Source organism: Abramis brama (genome assembly GCF_963993115.1).
Source record: "Abramis brama genome assembly, chromosome: 6".
Classification (NCBI taxonomy): domain Eukaryota; kingdom Metazoa; phylum Chordata; class Actinopteri; order Cypriniformes; family Leuciscidae; genus Abramis; species Abramis brama.
The window spans coordinates 9,801,521-9,818,946 of record NC_139968.1 but is presented as its reverse complement, the minus strand read 5'-3'; the positions used below and the strand labels follow the sequence as shown (position 1 = coordinate 9,818,946).

The window sequence follows — 17,426 nt, the reverse complement described above, 5'->3', positions numbered from 1 at the left end:
TATATATATATATATATATATATATATATATATATATATATATATATATATATATAATATCGGTTATCTGCTTTCAAATATAAAGAATTATCGGTTATTTTGGCCGATACCGATATATACCGATGATATATATATATATCGGTTATCTGCTTTCAAATATAAAGAATTATCGGTATCGGCCAAAATTTTCATATCGGTGCATTACTACCTAAAATAATGTGCACCTGAGTTAATAGATGTAGACAAAAATGTAATATGATGTGATGGACTCAGTATGTTGTGAGGTTTGGTCAACTCACCATTGAAGCTGACCGACCGGATGTACTTCAGGAGCTTCTTGCCACCAGCGTGCTCCATCTCCTGACAAACGCCCGACTGGTCGGGACAAAGGTCCTTCTGCATGTTGTGCAGGGCATGGGCCATGGCGTACACCGCGTCGATCACAAACTGCACCTTCCCTTCCTGCTCGTATTTGGAGTCTGATCCTATTCGCTCTTGCCCTGGAAGGAAGAAAGAAAACAAAAAGTCAAAGTAGAGTGAAGACTTTCAAACATCTGTAGCAAGATGTGTGCCTAAATGCTCCCATAGGAGCACATAAAAACAAAGGAATAGGATAAACGAAGTCAACTCTGGAAGCTTTTGAAGACAAATGTGAGGTAAAGTACAAAAGCAATGAAAGTTATCACACTTTAGGAACAATCTTTCATTTGACAAGCCTTGGCGTGTTTTGGCCGCTATCTTTAACACGGTGAAAAGTAATGCCTGAAATTGTAGGTGCTTATCTTACTTTGGTCTCTAATGTTGTCACATTTTTGCTATCTTCATCTTAGTTGGTTTAGAGATTTATTCCCAGCGATTGCTCACAGGCAGTGTCGAGAGTAACTACCTAAAAGTAGATTCAATAACATGACAAGTTGTCAATCGTGTAGCTTTTTTTTAATAACCTTGTGAAAAAGAAGTGTGCTTAATTGTACTGAATGTGCACTTGTAGTGAACTTCAAATCTTAAGAATTGTACTTTCAGATAATATATGTATGAAATAAAAGGCCACTTAAGTGTACTTATATCAAGTATACTTATATCATACTTCATTCTTATTCATTCTCTTTATTAAAATATCACAAAGGCTTTAGCTACATCATAGACATTAATCACGGTTTGTTAACTGCTAATACGCTTTTGTAGGGACACTCACATTCTAGACAGCATTTGATTGGACGGAAATTTGTCTAGTGCAGGATGATTCATCAATAGTTTGTTTTGTTTTCCCAGAAGAGACTGTAATTTATGAGAGACTGAATCTGCTAAAAGTACATTTTGTCAATTCTATGAACATATTAGCACATAGATTAGCCTCATGGCGAATAGACAGAGTCTTTGCTGTGACAAATCGGTAGGAAATTTTTACTAAATGACTTTTCTCTTCAGAAATGTCACTGTGAGTCAAGATAATTTGCTATGCTTTAATGGGAAATTTATTCCACACACAATCTTCTCAGGATCTGACCTAGTGAGAATACCTTTACCTTAAAATGTCTTAATAACAACAGTGGCCAGACTTTAGGCTCACCCTAAACTGCGAGGAAAACCGTGACATTTCTATTAAGAGCCGCTATTCCCTGATCCACTGGTGGAAGTTCTCATGGGACATCAATGGAGTTCAGGCAATATTCGAAGCGATTTCTCTCCAATTAGCTCTGCCGTCGTCCAGATCTGACACCCACCTTTATATGCCAGTCTGGGTTCCCCAGGGTCTGTCTTTCCACAATAACGTCTTTCATTAAACATACTACAGCTGGCTTAGTCTGCTCTTCTGTCCCGCCAAGCGTGGCTAACTCAAATATGTGTATTTCCGAGACAGCTTCATCATAAATGGCCCTAGTCTGATGGGGAAGGAATGGGTGACTCTAATAGTGCCTGACAGAACAGGAAAACTAGCTTGGGGAAATATCAGCTCATCCAAAAGTGCCATTAGATCTTTTCGGCGAGCTTGAGACATCCCCATCTGGGAATGGACTTCATCCACAATGATTGGATCTCATTATTTAGATGATATTTACTTCAAAGATGATTGACTGACGTCTTGAAGACATCCTAAGAAAAAATACCCAACTTGCAGGACGCTACTTTTCTCTTTCTTTCTGTCATTAGTGAAGGGCTATTGAGATGCCAATGGAAACTTTCTCCCAGGTAATATATACCTCCTTGGTATACAAAGAAAAGGTTGCATTTCACCTAGACCTGGGGTTTCAAAAAAAAAAATGTTTTTGATTGTATGCATGTATCCAAAACCATTTGTCAAGATAGATTCTCTAGTTAAAGAGGTTTTACACTTTAACAAAGGTATAACAAAGGTTATGACAATTCATCTCATCATGGTCAGCAAAAAACCTTGAGGGATTCAGATCAATAGACATCAATGACCCCAGGCAGTGACAAAAACCCCATTCTGGCAGAGGTTCGTTCACGCTGAAGGTCACAACAACCATTAGAAAATAATAAGCTGCTCTCATGGTGACAGATATCTTGTTCAACAATACTTCACAATTACACCTAGTTGCCATTGACAGAAAAGAGTACTGAGCTCAGAAGCTTGTTAGAAAATTGCCTCAGTCTCTAATTTATCTTTTCTTTTTGTCACAAATCTGTACTTCTGAAGGTATCACCCAGAAATCAATTGCGATACGTTTGCGTCATCAACGCGAGTGCTACATTGAGCACTAGCAGCAGCTGTTTAGCACTTTTAGCTAGGTAAACATTCAGTAGGAAAAAATGGCAAATAAAAAAATATTGCATTTGAACATACTTGACTTGGCTTTGGCATTGTTCACTCATGTGTACACTGTAAACAAAAATCAGCAAATTTTACGGTTAAAAAAAAGGCAGCTAAGGTTACCAGTAAAAAACAACATTTTAGGTTAGAAACATAACTGATTAAATGAAAATAAAAACATTAAATTTAAAGTGTGACACGAGGAATTATGGGAATGTCAATTTATGGTTCTTCAATTAAAACTGATTAGATGACTTTTTCACTTCCACATTGATCTAGTTATTTTTCACTTCCAAAAAACTATTAAATTATCAAACTGTAAAATTACATGAAATGTCCCATTAGATTTATTACAGTTTTTCACTGTATACAGTAAGGCAACTTACTGTTAACCCATCAAATGATTTTACTGTAGCCTTTTTACAGTCTTTTACCCTTAAAATTACACACTTTTTTTATTTTTAATCATGAACTTGGATCTTCAGAAAAAGCTCTATTGAATGTCCTGAACTCTTTTTTTGACTGCAGTGGTGAATCTCAAAAAAAAAAAGAAAAAAAAAGAGAGCCTCATTTGATTCTCCTCTAAGTGATTAGAACAAACTCCATTTTGGAAAATAAATCTCGACATATGTGTAAGCTAATTGGAGAGCCGGTTTCCAACTTGCATGAGATTTTCCTAATCTGTATCAGCCATATGCCATTTAAACTGCAAATTCATTATGCTTTTTTTTTTCTTTTTTTTTTTTTTTTTTTTTGATGAAAACAGGCCAGGTGTTAATGCAGAATAAAACAGACTTGATGTACACATGAACGTAAAAGAGTTAAGCACATGTCATGTTTAATGTCAGGTCATTTCATAATTCCATTGCGTTTAATATTAATAATTGGCTTTTATTCAAATTCTAAATCTAAAGCCCACAACATACTTCAGTTTTGAAGCGAATTCATAATGTATGCTTATACAGCCGAACGCATAGCCATTCAAACTATACTCCATTTCCAAACACAGGTGGTTGACGTGCACTAGAAAGTTAAATCCTTGTTTAATATCTGCGATTTTCTCACCAGAATTATGATCGATTTCAATTCTTTGTACTCTTTTAAATTAGAGTCACATGTTTATATTAACCCTTTAATGCATACCTCGGTCTTTAGTGGACCGGTATGTCATTCACCACCCTCCTCCTCATTCATTTTTTAAAGTTAGACATCAACCTTCTTAGTATTTCTCCATCAATTCATTATAAACAATATAACAAGCCTGTTTTCCCATTCATTTTTTGTAAAAATTGTACAGGGTCACTAACGACCTGAGGTATATAACAGTATGTATATTGTTTTCTGCACAACAATAAGTGAATCTTTGATGACTGAATAACTGCAATTCACCTTTATTCCTCAAGTGTTCCTGAAGTGATGTTTCACCCATAGTTACCACAGGCAGAAAACAAATGAATAGGAAGTATCATCAGCAAAACTTGAAACGGCTCAGCGATTTACTGCAGAGCAAGTCCTGAACGCAATCAAATATTAGTGTCACTGTCACTTGATGGTGGATCTGCTGAAGAAGCTATCAGCGATCAAAATATTGATTTTGAAGATGTTGAAAATGATAGTTTTGAGAATATGTTTGAGATGGTGAATATGAGCCAGATGCTGAATGTACTGGGTAATGAGCTGATGGTATAAAACATCTGCTCAAACTGAACCCTTTTAACCTCCAAAAGATAACAAAATATGCTTTATTTTATTCTTCTGTAATTGTTACTCTATATCAGGAGAGTTTTATATTATCGCGACAGGTCCATCTGTGTTAGACATAAATGCGGATGCTAAAGACCCGAATATGTAATAATGATTGTCGAAACATTCATGCATTTAAGGGTTAATGCAGTCATAAACACGGGCACCAGTTGTTGTGTTTCCAGTAGTTTCTCCATTTTCCATCTCTTCCGACTGTGAAACAATGTGACCGGCCAGTGTTGCCACCTTGTGGACAAATTAATTAAACAACTAATGTGTGAGCCTAGCATACACAGTGTGTACGGTTTGAATCTGACTGCAATTTACGTTAAAAAATGTACGTCACATGCTCTGTGCACATACCCTAGCATGTGTGTAAAAACCGAAGTTTACTTTAAGCTTTATGCTTATAAATTAACCATCCAATTATTTTTTTTCAGCATTTCAAGTCACATTTACAATACAGCTTGTGAAGATAAAAGTAGTAAAACACATCTCAGGACAACTCCCTTGCATCTAGCGGTTTCCGAATGTAAAGATGTGTTCCATGAGTCTGCGTCTGCACATTGCAAAAGAAAACCGGCTACTTTTAGTTCTCCTTGTAAGAGATAATTAAGAGATGTGGACCCACTGTGGAGCCAGCCTGAGGCAACTCTACCCACAATCCTTTATTCTAAAACAAACTGATGCAGCCATTCATGAGCGCAAACAGAGCGCCTCACCATCCACCACTCCTCGCAAAAGATTTCTTTTGATCTCCAAAATACCTATTAGGCATTTTAGAGCTAATTAGGTAGCTTGATTGTGTTTAAGTAGGAAATAAAAGTGGTAAAAGGTAACACGTCCCTCCCTATCACTGTAAAAGAGACTTCACTGCTGGTGCCACAAAATTAAAGCCCTGTTTACAGCTGGTATTAAGATGCGTTTTGGTCGAACGGATCACAAGTAGACGAGGGAGACACATTCCAGTTTACACTTGGTGTTTTAATCAGTCTCTTTTGTCCATTCGACCCTTTCTTTCCTGATTTCTTCAAAGTGAAGAAATGTGTGTGTTTTTTTTTTTTTCAGGTTTTTTGATCCAATGGATGAAATAAGCTAATGCAATTTACATATGAATGCGACTGACTTTAGTTTCTATTCTGAAACCCATAAGATCACGGCAAAAGCTGTGAGTGTGTGTTAGGAATCAGGAATGGTGAGAGAACATTGTGCTTGGTATGTTTTCATCTTCAAACCAAACTTGGGTCTTCAGTCGACAAAGTTTAAATCCCGTCTGGCTAGCGCACTTCCCATAATGTTTACGCGTTAGCTCAGTAGGAGGAGTAGACGGTCTTTTGTGGCTGTTTGAACACATTCAACCACTTGAGTGTTTACACTACGAAAGCAATCCGGTTGAATGCCTTTTCAACTACCTCTGGAAGTGGTCGAAAGTGTACACCTGTATTTAGCCTAGTCCACTTGTGATCCGATCGACCAAAACGCATCTTAACACCAAATGTAAACAGGGTCTAAATTAATCCAGAACGTCATTCCGGAACCTTCAAAAACCCAATGGTTACAAGTGTGTGCTTTGATCTTTTCATGTCAGAATAAAGCCTCAGAGTGGATAGATGGATGGATATATGGTTAGAAGGAAGTAGGGGTGTTTTTTGCAACCGATACGCAGGGAAATGGCTGTCACTCTCATTATTATCAAGCTATAATTCTGCAAAACCTGCCGCTGAAAATGGAAGCGATCCTGGAGCATGTGCTACATAGATAAACACAGCATGTAATTATGGTGAATAAGATGTCTGTGGGCTGATTGGCGCCTGCTGAAAGAGGTCAAAAAAGGAAAGGAACGAATCCGGTTGTCCCCATTTCCTCGGAACAAAATATCCTACGCAAGAACCGTTTGTTTGTGACTGATACAACACTCTGAGACTCACACAAAGAACAAAACTGTTATGACAATCAATCGATCTGATTGGATGACTAATGTTTATCAAGTCAACGTGAACTCTCTCAGTAAATTTATTTTTTGAGACACATTTGAAATAGTCAATACAAATGTCATGTGAGTTCATATGAATGTTATTAATGTCTTCATAAACTTTCATTAAAAATGTTGCTCCAACGCGGAATGCTCAGTTTTTACAATCCACAAAACAAAAATCTAAATATAAAACCAAATCATGGCCTATACAGTACTTATACAGTACAAAATACACCACATTATGGAAGTAAAAGAGGTTTTCACATTTGTTTCCTTGAATATGTTCCAGAATTAGTGTCCCTCAGACAAAGAATAAAAAATACTTGTATCTACTTTTACAAGAATGACAAATGTAATGCAGAAATGCTAATGTAAAGGTAAATTACAACTTTTCAGTGAAGGAAAATCTTGATTTGCAAATATGTTGTGAATTATGTTTCATGTCAACTTCAAAGCAGTTCACACATAGAAGCCAGACCTGTACAATATTTAATAAAGAGCATTTAGTACAAGGCTGCAAAAAGTGCATCATTCTGAACATTTCTATTGAAAACTCTGATGACAGCAGTTCCACAGATGGAGTTCGGCAATTTCCCATTTATGTTTTCTTTTGTGAGGGGACTTAGAAGCTGTCATTTTCATGAAGTGCCATTCCGAGCCTAAATTCAAACACTCCGGTGCCCAGAGGACTCTGAACTCCGGCTCTTCACTCCAAAAAGGGCTTTAAATGCATTCCAATGTCACTCCGAAAGAGAGATGAAAGTGGTGGAAAGGCACAGCAAAAGCAAACGTTTCTCTCAGCATTTTGTCTTGTTGTGCGGTAAAAGTATTTAAAGACTTTCTTTAAGACATTTACATGAGAAAGTTCTAATATTAATAATATATTAAGACTTTTTACAGTACGTTCACATGAAGACTCCACTCATATCAGTTTTATTTTTATGGAGCGGGTCTCTTGATGGGGGCCGCCATGTTGAGGTCACATGACCAGTAAAAATACTTTAATTTAAGTCTAAACCCTATAGAGTGCAACAGCCGGGTAAAAACTTCATTCATATTCTCCATAGGGAAATAGATTTTTTACGATAACTTATAAACCTTTTAAGACAGCCTTACTGTGAGCCATGAGGTTGTTTATTGATAGAATTTGCTTCTGTTAAACCCGTCAGCCCGTATTATTTAAACTTAGTTTTAAAATAATCCTGTTTGACAGCGGAATTCCTGGTGGAAAAACCACATTACCCAAGATGCTGTACAGAAAATTTCACCAATCAGACGAAACAATCAAAACGTGCCAAAAGATCTCATTAGCTATGCCCACTTCCATTAGGAACCGCAAATGATATTGATCTCTCTACGCTCTCTAAATACTTATATATATATGCATATTTTGCATTAAAATATATTGTTTTCATTTATAATCAACATTTTTAAATGAGTAGTTTTATATTCCTCTATTATATTTAATTTGATTATACTGTTCATAATGTTTCATAGGATTGTAGTTCTTTCCCTCACTAAAGTGGTTAAATACACAGTCTTTTTCAATACCTTTTTGCTTCTAATCAAAGTTTGCAATGTTATGATTCAACTCATATTTAGTTGACTTGGTCTATGGCTTATAACGCTTTAATAATAATACTTTTTTGAAATCCCTATGGGAGAAATGAGTAAAAACATTTTTTATCAAAAACCAACAGCATATTATCAGACACTTGATTGCGAAAAAAAGTTAATCAGTGGCTAACATTTACTTTTTGTAATGCTTCATCCACACCACTAGGTGTCAGTATATATATATATATATATATATATATATATATATATATATATATATATATATATATAATCTTTCCAAGAAAACACTTAGTAAATAAAACAAAAAAAGTTGTGTAGCTGAAATAAACTAAATTAAAGATACATTTTCTAAAAAAAAAAAACGAATTATCTTACAAAATGAAAATATCTTGTTTTAAAGACATCTAGTTTGACTAAAAGTCAAAATACAAAAAAATACTGATTAACAAAATGTGTGTTTGGTGCCTGTTAGAATTTTGGCACAAGGTACTAAAAACTGACAGATATATTGCTGCTAACTATCTCAATACGTCTTACTAATGTTGGAGGTGGAGAATGTGCCATGCATGTAATGACCTGTGTGCAGGAGCACATCAGAGAACCCCAAAATTTGATTACAAATTCACAGTGACTTTCCAATCTAGCCATCTTTAATTGTGTCTTCTCTTGTACAATCGTGATCCTGGACTACAGCCAACTCCTCTCTCGCCTCTCCCATGTCATCCATCAGACCTGACTCTCCTTTGCCCTCTAGCGCACACTGTTGTTCCAGGGACGGCACCATGTGCTTTCTCTCTCATCACATACTCGAGCCCTTGATGTCTGTAAATTGGCCCTCACACCGACGGCGTCTCCGGGCGATATATAGTGGTGTTGCCAGCTGTCGTTGACAGAAACTGCCGCCACCTCCAGTTCTTGAATATCTCACCTCGTTATGCAGAGACTCCCGGAGCAGACAGGACACTCGATAAATGAGATTTCCCAATGGCTACGTCTCGCAGAGACCACAAACTGGTGAATCTAAAACTTTTGGATGACATACAGCTCATATCTCTGTGAGTTACCAGAACTACACATGGGAAAAAACACAACAAATCCAACGCTATCTCACGACCAATTTGTACGAATTTGTACGAGGGAGTAAAAGGTGGCTAATTCATATGAATTTGTATGACCTCACTCGTACGATTTGTCTAAACCACAGTGATGGGTAGGTTTAGGGGCGGGGTCAGGGGTAGGTCATTCGTACGAATTCATATGAATTGGGCAACCTGTAAAATATGTACGATTTAGCAAAAATTAGCCACCTCGTAAAATACGTACGAATTGCTGTGAGATCGGGTTGAACAAATCACACTAAATAACGTATCAGACAACGGTTCGTCTAGTATGCCTGAGTTCACACTGAAAGCAACCATATTAAGCTCTCAAATATAGGACTGGCTTTTCTATATGTGAGAAATTGTGACCATTTTGATGAGCCTCCCTAATATGCTATTCGATATGGTCTCAAATCCATAAAAGAGATAGAAGTTTCTACTCAGGTAGCCAGGCTTTTAATAAATTGCCTACAGTTTCCATTTTGCAACTTAATCTGGCCAAGAATTTTACGTGCCGTTTAGTGGGCACAACATACAAAAAAGTTGGTACCACAACAATAGACAATCATGGAATACAAAATGCACAAAAAAAGACCAGCAAGGTTAACGATTTTCAGTCAGGTCTCGCCGTCTTTGTGTGCAATGTGCACCAGACGGTTTCCAAACAGACTGTGGGCGATCTGTGGGCGTGCCGGCAGTCCATCTGATGCTACTACGAACTTGATATAATGTGTAGGCGACAGGCACATAGTTTCTACCAGATCCAAGTAGGTTCAATGTGGTGTAGAACGCAGATCAGCTCGGCTACCATTTAGAGGACCTCGTTTTGACCTGGTAGACCATTTTGTTTTAGCTGATTAGAGCTGCTAGACCACCTTGGACCTGCAAGATACAGCTCCAATGTGTTTTGTGCCGTGAATTATTGGCTGCCGAGAACATGAAACCACTGAAATTTAATGTTGCACAATAAACAGTTTTTGTACTGCATTGGTTCCTCACTGTAAAATATGGATCCTGCAGCACCCAAAAGTTGCTGTACGCTTTCCTCTGTTTTCTTTTTCCTACATGACAGCCATGCACGTCATTAGTCAATTAACTGAGTTGTCACAGTTTTCATGGGTTCAAATATCAATACATTTCTTTAGACAGGCATCATATTTCTCATGGAAATTTGAAGGGACAGATTATACAATACAGAACAATTCTGGGTAACAATTTCTTTGTCATGCTTTTTATTTTGTTAGCATGTAGTCAATAGTATTGATTCTTACATTAATTACTCTAGATACTCCAGAGTGTTTACCCCTTGTGCGGATATTGACTTAACCACAGGCTACAGGACAGAATACAGGCACTATACAATTTCAAAATGATTTTACGAATTAAAAAATAGCATTTTCAGTAATTATGCATATTAATTAATTAATTAATTTTGGATTATTGCCTCCAAAGCTATACCTAAAATATTAAAAATAAGAGAAGAAAACTACCTTGTTTGCATGCTTCTTTTATCCTGTTATAAATATTCCCAAATTTTGGTTGGCAACCTTCATGCACGTGTACTCTGTCTTGTAGCTGACTGGGAATTGGGAACCAGTCAGCCTGAACTAGCCATGATGAGCTGAGGGAAGATTATGTAATGGGGAGCTCTGTTACAGAGGAGAATGTGCTTTATATTCAGAAACGCAGCACTAATAAGCCGGAGTCAATGAGCCTGACAGGGTTCTTCAGGTTTAGCCAAAAAAACCTAGGAAACTGTGGTAACTTTCATATTTTTCATTCACTGCAGCAAGTGTCTTAATAAAGACTGGCAGGTTTGTAATTCCCTGCTGGAAAAAACAGCTAAAGCTGGTAGCTATGATTTTGAACACAGTATCTGGTTATTAGCTGGTCTAAGCTGGTTGTTAGCTGGTCCAAGCTGGTCATTAGGTGGTCAACCAGTTACCATGTTACTTAATCAAGCACTGTATTACCAGTTGGTAGCTGGTTTGCTTCTGTTAATTATGCTAAAGTCCAACCTAAGCCAGTTATCATCTACCAAAATTCTGTACAGTTACCAGCTTAAGCAGGATTCCAGCAAGGATGTCGGTACTCACAGAAAGAAAACCCGAATTTCAAAGCATGACGTGTTTTTGGACCAAAAAATAGCTATTAACGTTTACCTGTGCACTTTCTACTAGTGTCTTCTTTCTTTGAGGAACTCATGAGCTTGCAGTTGAAGTTCTCCTCCCAGTACTCAGCGAACCAGACGTTTCTTCTGTTGTTCTCCAGCGTGCGTGACATAAAGTAGGTGTCGAAACCTGAAAAGGACAAGGCAGCACCATTAACGATAGCATCAGGTTATCAGTGACTTTCCCTGAAAAGCCATATACCTTAGTACTTCTAATGACGAAACCAGATATCTAACTAGTAATGTCAGAACAGTGGCAAGTTTTTCATAATTTCCAACACTCTCATTGTAGGTTACGTACGTCAAGTCTAGATAATGGCATACTAACATCACATCGTATAAATATCTTATATCGCAAAATTGCCACCTCATAAAATAATTACGTTTTCTCAGGAGATCGGGTTGTTATTTTAGTCTTCATCACCCTGCTGAGAAAAAAACTGAATTACTGACCTGTAATAATAAGTTGCTAGTATGCTGGTGTAATTAGTTGCAACTAGCTTAACCATCAAGACTCCAGCTTCTCCAAGCAATTAAATCTTTGCATATGAACTTTTTTCTGCTTCCCCAACAAAATAATTAGTACCCTTACTTGACATTCTTTACATCAGGTAGCTTAGCATTTAATCAGACCGTTCGCAGACAAACAATAACATTTATCACTCTGGATCCCAAAGAGTCTTTTGAGTCTGTCCTTGTTGTTTGGCATCAAGGCTAAAAACATGCCTCATCTAAATAGGTTTGTGGTGTAATGAGGCTTTCATCCACAGTATAGCTACAAGGACAAAGGTCAGCAGAACATTTAATTTTGCCAGAGGCATCGGCTAACCTTACATAGTCATAGCTCATTTAAACTTTGTTTGCTTCTACTCTGTAGACTGCAAAGGAAGTGAGTCCGGGTCTGCCTTGCCCACTAGAAAATAAGTGTTAAGAAAGAGATAAGGTGTTATCATTAAGCTGCTACAGCAGAGCTGCCCTAAGCCAGTCAACAAATGCAGCTGAAGTCTTTAATGCACTCCTGGGCATTGCATACTCTTGAGTCGGAGCAAGCATTCAGCCTATCTGTGGTTCCCAAGCTCCATCCCCTGAGTTGGTATGTTGAGGGCTGTAGCCTGGTGGTGAAGTCAGTCAATTCTTCTGTGATCGGTAGTGAAGACTAAACATTTACTGTTTAATGTTATTTTTAATATTATTTTTCTTTATTCATTTTCAAAATAATTTCATAATGTATTTTGTGAGAGTATGTTGTACATGTGTGCTGAGCAGAGATCTGGGATGAGCTATATTTTGCTTAGAGGTATGTGTGCAATGCAACGTTCACTGAGCAGAGATGTTCCAATGATGATGATGCATCAAATGTGTACAATTGGCATGTTCTTTACAAGGAAAGGAATGTTTCAACTGATGCAATGTACCACAACTGTATACACTGAGGGAAAGTCCATGTGTAAACATGATGTACTGTATACGTTCCATTTTTAAACATAAGCAACATGTTTTTCTACCTTACAAGGAAGTTGTAAATCCCTCAGTGGTGTATATAAGCTCAATCCTTACTGTACTGACTCAGGGAAACATAGAGGCATGATGGGGTGAGGGAGCAGAAACACTGAGAAACATAGAGGCATGAGGGGGTGAGGGAGCAGAAACACTGAGAAACATAGAGGCATGAGGGGGTGAGGGAGGAGAAACACTGAGAGACATAGAGGCATGAGGGGGTGAGGGAGGAGAAACATAGAGAAACCATTACAGCTGGCATGATGGGGTGAGGGAATAGAGAAATGGGGAACAGAGAAATCGTGAATGAAGACCTCCTGACCTATAGCCTTATTCTGCTATGGCTGTTTCTCTCTGTCTGATACATGTATAAAATAATAAATAGAAATCTCTTGGCAAAAGTAACTGGTGTAGCTTCTGTGATTCAACCATAATGGGGGGAAATGATTTTCAAATCTACAGGTAGAATCAAGGTACCGTACTCAAAGTGCACATAAATCACTTATTGAGACTTATTTGGGGCAGAAAGTAGACTGTAGTGTTGGGTTCGAGTCCACCTTAGTCGAGCCCGAGTCGAGTACAAGTCTTAAACCAATCGAGTCCAGGTCAAGTCCGAGTCCAAAAGGGGCAGAGTCCGAGATGAGTCAGAGTCCAACTAAACAATACTATATTATGTCAACTTTAAATGTAACAAAAGCAAACCTTTATTGTATCTTGCCATTTTGATTTCTTGTCTTCTCATAATTAGTAGTCTGCTCAGCAAACTTAAAGTCATGTAATGGAAGTTATGGCCGACTTGATTTCTATATTGTGACATTTCTGAGTGAAACAGCTTTTTGAATGCAAAAAGCTATAGGGTGGGACTTGACTTATGCAGCGATATAAATGTATGAATTCAAGACGGGGCTGGTAATCGGGGTAGCTTGGTGAATGGAAACAGCCTACTGGGACCTGAAGAGCCGAAAATGCAGAGTGGTAAGGGGACAGGGGAGGGGACAGACCTACAATCTTTACAATGGAATGCACTGTTTTTAAAGCTACATGTCATTTCCATAACTCAGGGCCAACTCGAAACAAAACTTAAACCACATAATCTTCACTCTATGCATTAAATATAAATGATCATTATGAAGTCTTTAATGTACGGAGCCCCTGAGGGGACCTGTGCAAAAAAAATAATACTACAGACTTTCGCGTGCGCACGAGAAACTATTGCGTGCGCACGAGAAACTTTCGCGTGCTCACGCGTTACAATTTCCGGTTTGCGTTATAGCGTCATTAATACAAATGTGGAAATATGGATGATGTATGTATGTATTACATTGCCAACATGGGGGAAACAAAATATTAACATAAAAAAGTACAAAATATTAAAGGGATAGTTAACAAGAAAGTGAAAATATTCACACTTGTTCCAAACCAGAGGACCTTCTTCTGAGGAACACAAAAGATGTTACGCAGAATATTAGGCATTGGCAGCCTCAGTATCCATTTACAACCATTGTATGAAAAATATGAAAGCAAATGATGACAAAGAAAGCTGATGACTGTTCAATGAACATTCTGCAAAACATTTTTGTGTTCACAGAAGAAAGTCTGAAAAAGACAATGTTTTAAATTTATATAAAATATAAAAATATAAATTTTAGATAAAGGTTTGAATTTTTTTATTCAAACTGCAATTAGTAGTGTAACTGAATCAGTGTGTCTTTCGTTCAGCATAGTTTTTTGATTTAATATTTAAAGTAGAAAATTAGAAAAGAGTTCCTTTTTCGTTTTATAAACAATATTTCTAAAACGTTTTTCGTTCTGAGGTAGAAAATGTAATAAACCGATTGAATTTTTCGATTTCTAGTCAGGTCAAGTCAAGTCGCCTTCATTTATATAGCGCTTTTAACAATATGGTTGCAAAGCAGATTTTGCATATAATAGAAAATTACTGTAACAGATTGTTTATAGGCTTTACAACAGCTTTTGGATAAAGTTCTACACGTCCGCATCATGTTGTTTTCTTTCTTTTTCAAAGGCATGACATTTTGTAGTCATTTTGAATGTACACAAATAAAAATATACATTTTACTGTTTCGAATGACAGAGTATGAAACGATAAAGTATTAAGTTATTTCCCCAACAAGGAACAAATCCAAGTGATGGCGCCGGCGAATCGCGCTATTAACAACATCGGTTCACTTCTGGCATTAACTTGACATCACAGCCGGTTCATTATTAAATGATTATTAATTCCTATTCAGTATTAAACTTTGGACCGAACGAAAGATGCGCGAACCCAACTTTGCGGTATAGTTTCAGTTTCGATTCAAATAAATTCGTTTAGGCTTGGCGTTTAAAATAGGCTAAAAGGTGTTTGTAATAAAGGGCACAATGGGCTATTTTTATAGACTACTATGTATTTTTATTATTATTATTATTATTATTATTATAAGTGGTTACTTATTTTTCATTTCTTGTTGTTTTCTGATACCATTCATTTAAGGATTTGGCTATGGGGAAGTAAAATACACATAGCCTATATGTTATTAATAGTGTTTATAATGTTAATGTTGTATTTTATTTACAGGTCTTTTACACTATTTCTGAATAGACTACAATAATATAATGCGTGTTTCCCTCTCAACATGACCGAGTGTGCCACGCACAAGCGCGCATCCTTGAGATATAAATTATAGGCCGATACATTTTAATAAAAAAGGCCTACATCATAAAACTCAGAAGAGTATGTATTTTAATATCTCTGATGTTCTCTGGTTGTTAGACAGTAAGTCTGAATGACAGTTCATGCATGAACGTTAGGACTATACAGTCAATTATTACCTTTTTGTATTGTTTAAAATATTTAATTTACAACGAATTATATTGATTTATATCTTAATTTATTATTATTATTATTATTATTATTTAAAACTTACTGGACGAGGGCGACCATGGTAGACCAACAGTCGGAATCTATACAGAAGAAAGCCCTGTCTAGGCTCTTCTGTAGGGGTTGTGTCGAACCATTCGTTAGTCTGGTTGTTTGATGAGAAAAAGATGAAATGTAGTTGCAATAAATGCGTTAAGAATCCGTACAACTGCAGCAGAGGATGACTATTTTATTCTGCAGTGCGGAACTGAGGAAGAGCTGATGACGGAACAGTTTGATCAAGATAAATAGCAATCTTGTGAACTTTACTTCTTTAAAAAAATGTTTCCTTCATCTCAGTAGCAGAAGATTATTACTTGTTTATTTTTTATCAATACACATACAAATACAAAGTTTATTAAAAGTATATTCAAAGTTAATACAATTATTTGAATTGTGACTAAAATATGTCTCTAAGTCTTGTCTTTAATAGCACCTTGCTTGAGATTTTTGCTAAAATATACACTTCAAAACATGTCAAACAACAACATAAATGATATATACATCATCCATATTTCCACATTTGTATTAATGACGCTATAGCAAACCGAAAGGTCCCCTCAGGGGCTCCGTATTAATGCACTTCTAGAAGTGAATTATTCTCTCTTTTTATTTTTATTTTTTATTATGATTAAGGACACAGACAAGAGCAGGTTTATTAGGCTGCTGTCACTTTAAGATTTGATGGACAGATCCAGTATACTGACACATCTGATTTCAACTGTTTACGTTCACTTAAGACTGTTTACATGAATACTCACTGAGAAGCACAATAAGATGTGAAAGAGATTTAATTTGGTATTCACGCGCTGACTGATGAGCTTGTGTGTGAGCACAGGAACTCATCTTAGACAGCTTGCAAGTATCGAATTGATTGTATAAACAGGTAAGAGATTAAAAAAAATAATTAAAAAAAACATGTTAATGATTTACTTTCGTGACAATGCATACTGACCCGATTCCGTCTCAAAACTGTCCCGAGCATAATTCACCAAATTCCTGACTCTGGAACATTTTTCGAGTCAAGTGTGTGTAGACTTGATTGTGTTTGGCTGAAAGATTAAAGTCATATACACTTAGGATGGCTTGAGGGTGAGTACATTATGGGATAGTTTTCATTAGTGGGTGAACTAATTATTTAAGCTAAATTATTCTTCAGGCTGATTGATACATGTTTTCAGTTTATTTGTCAGATGACCTCAAACAAATGTGCTCAACACATCACTTCACAGGCGTACTTGACTCAGAAACTGATCCTCAGCAGGTTTGCGTGCTCGCTCATAAATTCTACTAATTGCAGCTTATTTGTACAAAAGCCTTGTACACAAGAAACTCCCCAAGGCCTGTCTGTGTCATTTTCTCCATGTCTGGAGGACAAAGCTCAGAGCTTCACCTTTTGTTTAACGCGTTCAACAGCTGCTCTGTTGCCGAGCAATTAGCAGGCAGCACGTGAACCTCCTCCATGGCGGGATTCATGAACTGTCCTTGCTATCCAGTAATGTTACTTTTTTTATAACTATTATCAAACTTTACATTACTCAAAAGCCATAGGGGTATTTCATTAGACATGAAAGCCATTAAATAAACCACTAGACATGAAAATATGACGGGGAGACAGTTTGCAACGATCCATTACATATGGCGTCACATTCATAATTTATCTTCCTAAT

General features: G+C 36.9%; 1 protein-coding gene across 3 annotated transcripts in view; it reads right to left on the bottom strand.

The window, feature by feature from the left end:
- Window positions 1–17,426, bottom strand: part of grm7 (glutamate metabotropic receptor 7) — a 210,868-nt gene that overhangs the window by 70,543 nt on the left and 122,899 nt on the right. For all 3 annotated transcript variants that reach the window (XM_084118050.1, XM_084118048.1, XM_084118049.1), the window contains 2 exons: window positions 11,332–11,469; window positions 300–500 (listed from right to left, as the gene is read on the bottom strand). In XM_084118050.1, coding sequence (XP_083974176.1) covers window positions 300–500; window positions 11,332–11,469 — 339 coding nt within the window. The remainder of the gene's footprint in view (window positions 1–299; window positions 501–11,331; window positions 11,470–17,426) is intronic.